This window comes from Scomber scombrus, chromosome 20, assembly GCF_963691925.1.
Source record: "Scomber scombrus chromosome 20, fScoSco1.1, whole genome shotgun sequence".
Classification (NCBI taxonomy): domain Eukaryota; kingdom Metazoa; phylum Chordata; class Actinopteri; order Scombriformes; family Scombridae; genus Scomber; species Scomber scombrus.
Window position 1 is genome coordinate 15,794,926 of NC_084989.1, and position 13,339 is coordinate 15,808,264.

The 13,339-nt window shown below is 38.8% G+C and overlaps 1 protein-coding gene across 2 annotated transcripts; it reads left to right on the forward strand.

Annotated features, from left to right (window-relative positions):
• Positions 1 to 2,905: 2,905 nt before the first annotated feature.
• htr5ab (5-hydroxytryptamine (serotonin) receptor 5A, genome duplicate b) lies at positions 2,906 to 7,031 on the forward strand. 2 transcript variants are annotated; one of them, XM_062441865.1, is made up of 2 exons: positions 2,906 to 3,618; positions 6,695 to 7,031. In XM_062441865.1, the coding sequence occupies exons 1-2, from the start codon at positions 2,906 to 2,908 to the stop codon at positions 7,029 to 7,031; spliced, it is 1,050 nt and encodes a 349-aa protein (XP_062297849.1). The 2 variants fall into 2 exon arrangements, with proteins under 2 accessions (XP_062297849.1, XP_062297850.1); XM_062441866.1 differs by having other exon boundaries at positions 2,906 to 3,613; positions 6,699 to 7,031.
• The last annotated feature ends 6,308 nt before the right edge of the window (positions 7,032 to 13,339 follow it).

Here is a 13,339-nt window from a genome sequence, read left to right on the forward strand (position 1 = left end):
GACTTGAATTGACACTTCACCTGCACAGCTGTCTAAAAAACAGAGTCAAATATATTCAGTTAGTATCATTTGACACCAGTGACCATGATTGCTATCCTCCTGTCAGTTCGTTTCTCCCTCCCCACTCCTCTTGCATATGCAAATATACATTTGCATGTGTCTCTCGCCTCCTTTCTGTCACGTGTCTGTTTTTCACAGAGTGAGTGGCAGCCATTGTTTCAAACACCTGGCCTGTGACATCAGCAAAGAAATTGTGGGATTGCTTTGCTGAATGCCGCATGTTTGATTGCCTGTTCCACTCATAACGGTTGTTCAATTTCATGGCTATTAGGCTTGTTAATAGAAATGGTGAGAAGAGAGAGCAATGGGCCTATTGGTGCACTTGGTTGGACCCTTTGATTAGAAGGCATTTTTTGTGATGCTAAGAGACAGTGTCACATGTCACAGAAATGCACTGTTTGACAGCGACATGGCTCATACTGTTATTAACTGTCGGGCTTTATTGATAAAGCTCAGTGATTGATAACAAGCAGGTTGATCTGACAGGAACCTATACAGTATGAAGCCTTTCATGTGGAACCCTGGGATATTCCTCATACCAAACATAAATACAGGATAAACACAAGACTTAAAAAAAATACATACATAGAAATAATTTAAGTACATTACACAGACACAATAAGAAAAACAAAAGCATTCATTATATAAAAAATTGTTCAACAGATTCTTAAACTGCTCTAAGGATAAAATGTGGAGCTTATTTAGGATGGCCTTATAAATAAAAACAGGACAGTGTTGTTTCCTTCGAGTGGTAAGTGATGTCCACCCTACTTTCTCATAGCGGATATGATGGGTTCTTAAGCTGTCACCTTTAATAAATCTAAGAGAACTGTGACACACAGTATCAAGGAGGTTGAGGGTATGGACACCAGCATGCATGGAAATAGCTTCTGCACGCAAAGGTGGTGAAACCAGTGAGCCAAATAACTACCACCCAATCTTCAAACTGTCACGTTTAGCTAAAATCAGTAATCAATTACATCACTTTGTAGTTCAGCATTGCATTTTAAACCCTCTTCAATCAGGTTTCATGCCTGGTCAATGCACTTTGACAGCAGCATGTAAGGTAGTACATGATGTAATCTGTTCTCTGGACAAGAAGGAGTGTTCATTGATTTGTCTAAAGTATTTCTCTAAAGTGTTGATTTTCCTGCACAAAACTCAACATGTCTTTGGAAATTCAAGAGACGTTGGATTGATTTTTTTTTTTAAAGATTTATTCATCAGATTAATGTAAAACAGCCAAAATACATTTTATTAGAGGCCAGACAGGCGTAAGAATATGATCCTATTGATTAAAGCTTGTGATTTAGAGCAAACCCAATTAGGGCCAATTATATCTACCAAATTATATGCATTAGCCACACTCATTATGGACTCTTGCACTGTGGAAGAGGTCTGGGAAAAACCTGAGCATATCATCCATGAGCCCTCATGACAATGTCACAGGAACAGCCATGCAAAATGAATGATTAAATTTGATATTCAAGATTAAAGGTAAAACTCTACTTTAAGGATCTGGTGTGGGGGAACTGGTCAAGGTAAGAAAGTGTAATCTGTATTTTTAAGAAGCCTGGAGGAGAGTGAGAGGAGAGGCAAGCGTAGGTTGTAGGAACAAGCAGGATGAGTAGTTTGAACTGCATTTATAAATAAGAAATGTTTATTAATGATTATAATGAATGTCTTTTGAGATTGCTAAGTGAGGTAGATCAGAATGTTTTCAAAACATGATGCGGTAAATCATTATTGCTTCCAGTGATGTTACTAAAAACGATGTTTCTGTGCTTTAGTTATCATAACAACGTATTCTGGGCTAATATAATCAGTTTCGAATGTTAGTCAAATGCTTTTTAATAATTTTCATTTAAAGTTTATAATTAATATAGCCGCTGCTGAAAGAAAACTGTGCCTGAAATCATTTAATATATGGTTTGAGACAAGATGGCCTATTCATTTATACTGCATACAGTAGCTGTATATTGTGAACTTTACAACACCCAGCCGAAAGACAGTAAAGGCGGTTGGTGACATGAGATTTATTATTTCCACACTGTTGACCACTGCACAGTGTAGACATTGCACTTTCTGAGTCTTTCCTGTGAATGTATTGATAGAGCTGGCATGTTTGCCTTTCTTTTGTGACTGAAATGGAGACAATCCCATGCTAATATAGAGTATTTCCTTAACAGACACTCTTATTTAAAGTAAAAATGAAAACTGCTTTCTGCAACCACTGAAAACATATAACTCTGTAAGGCTTAACAGGTGGGGTCTCTCCACTGGATATGAAAGTGGGATGATAGTGTACAACAAAGACTCCACTTAAAACTCTTAGTTTTGCAACAGATGCCTGACAATTTAATTGTCAGGCCCCTGTTGCAATTCATGCAATTCAACGGGCAGCAGTGGGATGATGAAACTGAATATTTATGGTCATTTCCAGATCCAGAGATGTCCCAAAGTACTTTTGTGCCTTTTTAACAGCAGATGAATTTGCTCTTGAAAGTTGTAGGCAGGTTTCTTGTCAGCTGAAATGAGAAACTCAAGTACTGAGCAAATCATTAAACTACCTCTCTTGTGAATGACACAGTGATGCACATTAGTGCATTCACACAAACTGTGCAAAACATAAACACAACAAGCTTGTATTTGTGAGAATTGTATCTCTTATTTCATATTGTTAAATCCCTGCTGTCGCATTGATTAAGAGGCAGTAAAAGTATTATATGTGTTAGTCACATTAAAATGTTTTCCCCTCTCTCCCTACTACAGAATGTATCTACCCTCTGCAGAAACTGTCTCAGAATTGTGTTGGCCCTTGGCTGCGGGGTCGTGAGCAGCTACCATGACTTACCCCAACACCAGCATACTGACAGCCAACCTCAGTGGAACTTTAGACAGCCATGACTCAGGGGGAAACATCTATCGTCCCTTCTCTGTTTTCAGTGTGCTCACTCTTACTTTGCTGGCAATGCTGGTGGCGGCCACCTTCGTGTGGAACTTGCTGGTGTTGGTGACCATTCTGAGGGTGAGGACATTCCACCGTGTGCCACACAACCTGGTAGCTTCCATGGCCATTTCTGATGTCATGGTGGCCGCACTGGTCATGCCGCTCAGCCTCGTCCACGAGCTGAATGGCAGGCTGTGGAAACTGGGCCGTGTGCTGTGTCAGGTGTGGATCTCCTTTGATGTGCTCTGCTGCACGGCCAGCATCTGGAACGTGACAGCCATCGCACTGGACCGTTACTGGTCCATCACCAGGCACCTGGAGTACACACTCAAGACACGTAAAAAGATCTCCAATGTGATGATCGCCCTGACATGGCTGCTGTCCTCCATCATCTCCCTGTCGCCTCTCTTTGGCTGGGGAGAAACCTACTCAGAGGGGATGAAGTGCCAGGTGAGCCAGGAGCCATCATATACAATCTTCTCCACCTTCGGAGCATTTTACCTCCCCCTCTGTGTGGTGCTGTTTGTCTATTGGAAGATCTACAAGGCAGCTAAGTTCCGGATTGGCTCTCGCAAGACCAACACAATCACACCGATGGCTGAGGTGATTATTAATATTCTTTACTTTAAATCCATTTTCTCAGTATAACCTCTTGTCCCTATAAGTCGCAATATCATTATCCCCTTTTACATTACAAATGATATTTATTTATCTCTCTGAAACTGGCCGATGTCAATGACCCACAAATATGGGTTGCTATGCAGTTATTTGTTATTTTGGCTGATGAGGTATTCAACAGTAAATCAGGGAAATGTAAGTATCCAATGTATGACCATATGGACAAATAATTGAAGCAATCCTGTTCATCACCACCAGCTTGTTAATGTGTGTAGGCAGAAAGTAGATGGCTATAAATACCACCTTCACCATTCACCATTTTAATGGGCCAGTGCATCCTCCTGGCTTTCTCATGGGCAGACACAAAGGTTTGTTCTGCAAGCATTAGTTTGATTTTTAATTAGGAACATTTTCCACATGAAAATTAAGTCAGCACCAACTTTTCACCCACCCTGATGTTAGGAAATGCAGTTTGAACCCCATTAGATTTAGCTATTTTTATACATCATAGGGCAGACACCTTTTTCTTTCACCTATAGATCGCTTCTCATGAAAATGACTCTATGCCTGAACATTCTGACAAGTTAATAACTGTCTACAGGATAAAAAAGGTTTCACAGAAAATACTCGCCAAGGGCTTTTTTTCATTTCATTTACGTAAGGAATGTTCTTGGAAATTTCATTAAAATCCTCAAGATGCCCTGTAGTTATGCAAGCATAACATGAGTTGGCTGGAAATTAGAATCACATGGTCAAGGGGGACCAATCAAATGAATTAGACCTGACTTTTATTGCTTTGCTAAACTAACTTTAATGTCAAGTTTCATTACACAGGCAATCACTCTTGTCGCTATAGTAATTTAACAGAATTAGTTTTATTAGTCATTTTGCTTTCCACGGACATACTAGCAGCATATATTATTTGTGTCTCATTACCTGACCAAAGTTTATTCTCATCATCCCCAAGCATGCTTCCAAGAGGCAAGGCACAGAGCCCTGCACAGTGCAAGTTGGGATGTTGACAGAGGCATCAACATCCAACATGATAAACACCCTCATTCATCCATCAGCAACACCCATTCAAAGACATTAAGACAGACACACACATACCAGAATGGAATGTATTGATAGGTAGGATTCACCATTTATTTGCCTAGTTGCATACATATATATAAAATGGTTTATGTAACTTCAAATGTAAAAAGGACTGACTCTATAACAATGATGTAATAACTTTTATCTCTGTATTTCCCTTTTCATTATTATTTCAACACAGTATTTATACATTTTTGCTACATCAATAATAACATTGGTCCTGGAATGTATTTAAATGTTCAAATCAACCCAGGTTGATACAGGTAAGCTCTCATGGCCATGTGAGTATTTCAGAATTTTAGAAGCAAAGATATATGTATTGTAATTTCTTAAATATGTTAGGGAGGAAGCTGTGGTGAAAAACTAAGTAAATATATGACTTTAATACCAGAGACTGCAGTTCACACACCCTCTCTTGCCAACTGTCAAGTTTGATTTCTTTTAAACATGACCCCAATCTTTTCTTTATTGAATTTCAATCAATCATAAAGTGCAAAACATCCATTAAGTGCACAGAGTCCAGTGATTCTGTATAAAGTGCTGTCAGTTCATAAGTCCAGTATTTTCCAGGGGAGGTGATGAGGTTTGTCCAAACTTCTTCTCCTCCGAAGGTCAGCATGTACTGTATATGTTTACCTACGGGTTCACTGTTGATCACTGACTGCTTTATAGATCTTTTCCTTACCTTGTCTAAAGTCAACCAAACACACAGATCTAGCCCTACACAAAAAACTACAATATAAATGAATAAAAACTGAAACAAAACAAAGAATATGCAGACAAGTTAATGATTATGTGAGGCTAATGCTAATGTCAACATGGATGTTTATTTTCACCACCTTAGTTTAGCATGTAGGCATGCTAACATTTTCTGACTGATGGGAATTTCAGTTCTGCAGGTATTTTGTCATAAAGAAAAGTATTTTGGACCTGATGACAGGGCTAGATCTAGCAAACTCCTTAGTTATTAGAATGGGACATGAATGTGTAATAGCAATCCAATAGTTCAGATCAACAAATATGAACCTCTGTAAAATGCTTTATATGTATGGATTTGTTAACACTAGAAGAAGATAAGGCTGACTGCTTAGCTCTTAGGATGCCAGGAAGGATAAAATCTCCATATAAATAATTTTGTTCTTAAATGAGCCATTCAGGGGGCGTCTTAGTGTTTTTAGTTTAGTGATACATAATTACTTAAGGGATTGTACAAAGGAAGATCTGCAGATGTAAGTGCCCATTTGGGCTATTACCCTACCTTGTATACAATGTTGATGCGTCTTCAACCATCCATTGAATTTAAAAGCTCTTCCCCAGCAGCACTATGCTTTTAACTTCTGGCCTCTGCTCTAAATGGATTTGCTTCATTCATCTTATCAGTTACAGGCGCCTTTGACCTATATTGATTTAACTAAATTTACTCCAGAGTGAACCTGCCATCCCAGTGCAGGTTCTTGTTTAAATGTTGAACAGAGCACAACAGTTCAGAGTGCTTCTGAGAGATTTAGAGGGATGGTTCGTCTTTAAAAAAAACATTTAAAAACTGGATAAACAAAAAATAAAGTCAGCCTTGAGTGGTGCTAGGCAACAAATAAGAGAGAGGGAAGTCAGCAGATTAATGTTGACATTTTCTGTTTCCTTTTCCCACACAGTATGTCTGTGAAATGGAAAGTGGGCTGCTGGAAAATGCAGATTAAGACAGGGCTCTGGCTTCATGAGCCATAGTGTGTTTGTGTGAAATGAAAAGAAGAAGAAACACTGTGGCTTGTTGATCCACCTGTTGATTCACATTTCTGCTCAGCAGCCTATAATCCATCTTTTGTTGAGCAGCCTCAAAATTTTCACTTCAGTAATTGCTTTTCTTCAGCCTATAATGTTAAAGATATTGCCTTTCTTATTCTAATGCTAACCATGTCTGATTTATTGATGAATCAATAGAACAATTGATTTATTGTCTTTATTCTGTTATTCCCAGGTAAAGGAGGAAACACAGCAGCCCCAGATGGTATTTACTGTGCGCCATGCCACCGTGACCTTCCAGACAGACGGGGACACGTGGCGCGAGCAAAAGGAGAAAAAGGCTGCGCTGATGGTAGGCATTTTGATTGGCGTGTTTGTACTTTGTTGGATCCCCTTTTTCATCACCGAGCTCATCGTCCCACTATGCTCCTGCGACATCCCCCCCATCTGGAAGAGCATCTTTCTGTGGCTGGGCTACTCCAACTCCTTCTTTAACCCTCTTATATACACCGCCTTTAATAAGAACTACAACAATGCCCTGAGGAACCTCTTCTCCCGGCAGCGCTGAGCCACTCGGCACGCTCAGCAGACACACTATACCAGCATGCACTCCACAGTGTTACTCCTCCACACTGAAAAGGACTAACCTGTCTATGTCTGCCACTCTATCCTCTCCAGATGGATGATAACCAGACATTGCGTCTGAAAAACTGTCATTAAAACTGTGTAGTTTTTATTAACATTTTTTTTATTATTGCTGTGCTCACAGCTGGACTAAGATGGGTGTCTGAACCACTGAACGACTACAAAGAGAGGAATAAATTAGTTGTATTGTGACAGTAGCAGACACAGTGCTGTCTATCTGTTGGTCTGTCTCTGTTGTTCTAGGCTTATTAAAGGGAAATGCATGTAAACTCTCTTGTAAACAGTTTAATCATCATATGTGAGGCTGTTGGGAATAATTTCAAAGTAGAGCTAAATAAAATATCCAAGGAAATCTTTTACAAGTGAACAAAATGAACCTCATAAATAATAAACCAATAACAAACCAGGGATTTGTCTCTGAACTAGAGGACAACATGCTGATAAAGCAATTTGATCACAGAAAAATAAGTGATGAGGTGTTCAGGGACCTTGGTTTATAGCTACTGTAGGTGCACGTAAACTCACATAATTCTAGATAAATACAGTCTCTCCTCTAGTGCTGGCAAGCTATACACTGATTCTTCTTGAACATACACACTCCCATACTTTTTATGAGAACAGGAAAATAGCAGCAGGTTATTGTTTCCATCATCTTTGAATAGATTCATTGTTGAGAGACTACAGCCACAAATGATCACATCTCACTCACCAGATAAATAAACTGTGAGATACAAAAGATGTATGGACTGGTGTAAACCTATTCAAAGCATTATCACAACAGATTCTGAAGCCGTAGAAGTCAGTGGGAATTAAATTGGGAAAAATAGAGACATTTGCGATGCTTCATTGTATGCAGGAGCCACATGTTACTACAGCTTGAGGTGCTGAAACAATACATGTTTTAAAGTATACCTCATTGAGTTTACTGTAGGCTACTGCTCTTCTCCCTAATGGCCAGCAGGAGGGCTTAGTAAACAGTTTCCTGATGACATTATGATCTCAACCGCTAGTTTCAAGTCCTCATCAATACAGACTGATGTTCATTTGATTGAAGGTGTGACTGTGTTGTGATTGACAAGTTGCGACCATGGCAACAATGTTGTTTACGTATGTTAGATAATGTCAACAATGATAACAATGGGGGGATAGGGTATTTTAGTGTGTTTTCAGGTCAGGACTGTTCAGTTCCTGCAGTCGCTACATTTTGTTTTAAGCCAGTTTTTTGTTAACCAAAATTAGCATTAGAATGATCACAGTTAACGATAGACTGTAAATGCACTTTGCAAACCGAGCTAGCAGCTAACACTAGTGTTAGGGTCAGTTCCACCCTCAAAAAACCAAGATGGCGACAGTCAAAATGACAAACTCAAGGCTTTAAAATGTGAGTCCACAAACCAAAGGGTGATATCACAGTGGCTATGTCTATTACTACTTTTTCTTTTTTTACAGTCTATGCACTACGCACTTAGTGAAGCTGAGGCTAACAGGAATTTAATCAGGTGGGTCATAGTGTAATTTTGACCCAATGATGGTACTACGTAAAAATTCAGTCCTAAAATACTTGGGATTCATCATCTGGGCACCATAAATGTCTGTTTTAGATTTTATGGCAATCCATCCAATATTTGTTTAGATATTTCACTAAAAATCAAACAAAATTTCAACCTCTTGGTGTCACCAAAGGAAAAGTCAGGGGATTACCGAAATCATTTGGCTTCATGCTGAATGATTGTACAATATCTTGTTCCAATTTACCATGTAGATGTTGAGATACTTCACTGGATAAATAAACATTTTGACCTTCTGGTAGCACATGTCAGTAGGCTTCATCCATTTGGGACCATAAATGTACAAATATTCATGGCAATAGTTGTTGAGACATTCTAGTCTGGAACAAAGTGGTGGACTAAGCAACCAACATTTCTATCCCTAAAGCTACATCACTAGCATGGATAAAAAACTAACAAACAAAACAACCCATTGGATTATCAGAAAACTTGTTTCTAAGCTGAAAAGCGTTTTGGTTATTTGTTCTTTTTGGGGTTGTGTTTGTTTGTCTGTTTAGTTTTTTTGCTCACAAAAAGTTGACATTTTGGACATACATAAGTTTCACAGTACTGTGGCTAAAACTAGAGTAGCCTTATCCTTTTTCTACACAAATGTTTGTGCACAATGTTAGGCTTAATGATCAATCTGTATATTCTTTCTACCTTAATTGTACTCTCACAGTATATTTTACATATGTTAAAAACTTCCAGACTTCCAGTTTGAATGGTTCATAATTTAATATAAACGGCTTTGTAAAAAAGGAGAAATAATTTCATTATACATCATTAATACATTATCAAGTTGAACAGAGTAACATAAATATATATGAAAAGAAAATTACCTCACTAATTGTACTGGTGGGTCCAATATTAACAGCATTCCATAAATTACAAAATGCATGGCATATACACAAAAACAGTGTTCATCATTATTCCATTCTTCCTGATTTGATGAAGTAAATGACAGTGCTCGTGAAACTGGTCTGTTCTATCTTAGAACTTCTTTCATGTATTAATGACATGAGCTGGGTTGACTTGAGCCAGTGGTGTTTTTACAGGATACACTTATTTAAATGCCTTATTGCTGCTCTTTAAATTGTCAGAGGACAGTTGATTATTCACCCTTTCCCATCTTAGATCTTTATATGTGTGATGACCCAGCTCAGGAAGTGCAAGGTGTTGCAGGAGGGCATTTTTTGTCATCCATTCCTGTTTCCATTTTTCATGTTCCAAAGAAGTCAAAAAATGTGGACAATTGCCTCCTTCAGAGAGACTTCTTGGATATTGATTTATTTTATTTGTAAGGGACCATGGACAATGTTGAATATAGATGTTACCATTTAATGTATTGTACCAGAGTTGGCTTAAAGCTAATGTTCATCTGCAGTGCCTTGGCACACTTGTATCTATACATAAAAACAAGCATAAAAGTACAGGGATTGTGATCATCATTTTGTGTAGTTGTGTCAATGTGTGCATGTTTTCTTTAACAGAAGCCTTGGACGATAACATTGATAATAAACATGCACTTAATTTGTGATACACAGAATCAAGTTTGGCACTTTGACAAGAAAGCTTATGAAAGTAACAGCTATTCAGGTCGAGGCATCATGCATACTGATTTTTTCTAGCATTTGGCTATGGACACACTCAAAACGAGCGCGCGCGCACACACACACACACACACACACACACACACACACACACACACACATACATGCTTGCATAGACTTCAAGAGGGAGACAGAAAGAAAACATGAAAGGGAGAAAGATTTCTGTGTTTTATGAAGAATTCATTTTTATGATGATCATTACCCAATGACTGGAGGTCATTTTAGAAACAGGCATTGGCATGTCCTATCTTTCTACAGTGCCCCTGCCAGCATGCATATATTTCGGAGCCAGGAGTGAGCCTGCAGCTGTTCAAAGGAGCACATCCGTCCATGTTTTTCAGGAAAGACAGCATACATGAAAATGTGGCTTGGCTAAACTGATTTAGGATTAGACCCAAATGCCTCTGGCAACCTGTGCTTTAGCAGCTGAGGTTTACAGAAATAGCTGTAACGTGAAGCCTCATGACACAAAGTGATGGAATATACTCTGTCAGCAAACAAATTTGACAACCAGTGTAAAACTTTGTCAAATATTTTTAACACCAAAACGCACATTTTTACTAAATGTTTTCACACCATGCATATCTGCACATTTTTCTGCACATTGATTTTTCTATACCATACATGTTCTTATGTCATTGATAAAATTGTAACATCCCAGCCATTTAAACAAAATATCCCTAGTTTTCACAGAATAGTCTCGGGTAACACCGAAGCACACTGTACACAATGGTTGAGGAACATGTGGTGGAGACTTTTATTGTAGAATGACCAATTTGTCTCTTATCTTGACAACAAAGTGGGTTCAGTGTCCTCCTGTCTGAGGTGGTGTTGACTGTGTGACTCTGTTGTTGTCCCACTTATTATTCTGCGAAAGCTCAGTTTGCACAGCAAGACCGTAGCAAAGAGGATTCTAGTGAGCCTATGTATGTGTGATCTGAACGAGTGCATCACCCCTCTCTCCCTCAACCTCCACTCTGCTCCTCGCTTGCTTTTAATTCAGGTTCTCAGGGCAAAACAGAGGTGATTGTGAATGAATGGAAAATTGGAAATTCTAAAATACTCCAGAGGAGATACAGGCTGATAAACCTTTCTTTGCCTCAAGACACAGTTGAATGGACAGTGCTCACTGAATTTTTAATGTATCTTATTTAATATATGAATACATGAACTCTGCTGCAGCTAGGTTGAAGCTGTTGGCAGAAATTTATTGAGGATGTAAAATGCATCTTTTTTATCTATGCTGTCCAAAACTCCCAGTGAAAGACTGAACACAGTAGTGACAGACGACAAATACAAAAAGTACATACATGGCTAAGAGTCTACAACAACACTAGCCTTGCTTTGAGCTAAATGCTTGTGTGCTAACATGCTCATAATGATAATTTTAACATGATGATGATTTGCAGGTAATATTTTTTACCATGCTCACATCTTAGTTTTGCATGTTAGCATGCTGACATTTGCTAATTACCAATAAACATAAAGTACAGCTGAGTCTGATAGGAATGTCATTAGTTTTGCAGGTATTCGATTATAAATCAAAGTATTGGATGAGTTCAAATGTTCCCCTGATGAGACTGCTAGATTAAAAGCCATTGAAACACAAGGTAAATTAGAGATGGAGTTTCAGTTGAGGCTGTAGTGAAGCAGGCAGGCGTGAATGGAACCAGGCTTGAGGTTGTGGTAGAGCAGGCGAGCAGGGCAGGCAGGCAGGCAGGCAAGAGCAGGCTCAACCATGGGGGCTGGAAGTCTGGCTGATGAAGACCACATAGGTGATCTGATGGAAAGTGGAGTGTGGAGCCAGGATGGATATACTGCTGAGTCTTGATTAGTGGATGAGCTGCAGGTGTGTAGGTTGATTGGCAGCAAACACACAACCAGAGAGTACATACATACAAACAGGGAACATTCAAGAAATGAAGGATGGCAAAATGGCAAGAAAAAAACGGAGGACGGATAAACAGAGTCTAACCTTGACAGAAATGTCAAATGTCAAATGACACAAACCTCATGGTGGCGCTGGATCAGAACATCAAACTGACATTGTCATCTCCATAGCCATGCTGCTAGTGTGGCTAAAAAAGGTACAACCAAATTCAGGGGAAACATTCGCTTTCTTTCAAGTTTTAATATGTTCTCAATGAGTCTGTGAAGAGGAATTATATGCATGAAAGAGCTTGTCTTGTCACTGCAACAGGGACAAGTAACAAAAACAAGTTCAGCTGTCATAAACAGTATTTCCCACTATGTTTTCTCGAAATATATAAGTAAGCAAAACAATATTAAAGGCTTTGCAATCCATGATAAAACTCTTCATGACTCAGGGTCATAAGCATGTGTCACGTGAATAAAAACGATTTTAATAAAGTTCTTTTAGCCTCAAAAACAAAACCGAAATACTGTCATCAAAATTCTCAAGCGCCTCTGAGTTGTTTGAGTTTGCAAACGTAAGTAATGTCACTCGTTTGCTTCGAGCACTGATTCATTGCTTAGATTCTCCCATTCTCTGTGCTTCTTCTGTCTTCTGACCCCTTTGCTCTCATTGATTATAATAACTGGCACTGCCAGACCATGAATAGTTAACAATGCATGTGGAAAGCATCTCAAACAGATACAGCAGATGCTGCTGTGCTGCAATGCCACTGATTAACAAGGTAATGACAATGACATTTTAAATGGAACAACTCTGGAGTATCTGCCTTTTTAAATAGTAATACACCCTGTTATGATAGCAGTGTCATGACACAGTATGTGTAATAATATTTTGTTGTTAAAAAGATGCTTTCTGTATATCCTTACAACCAAATATAATTTTTTATTGGGTTGTGGTGCAGTGAACGAAAACAGAAACTGTGTTATCTTTTGTGTCATCTGGCTGTCTGCATTTAATTTTACACCTCAGTGGCTTTGCTAAACCAACTCAAACATGAAAAGAGAGCAGAGAGCTCTTAGTCTAAATGCTGTTATAAGGTGGCTGCCTCCCAGTGAGATTAGGCCAGTAGTGTTGTAATTTTGTAACAGGTGAAAATCACGAGTGAACTAATTCAGGAGGTGATTGCTCAGAATGA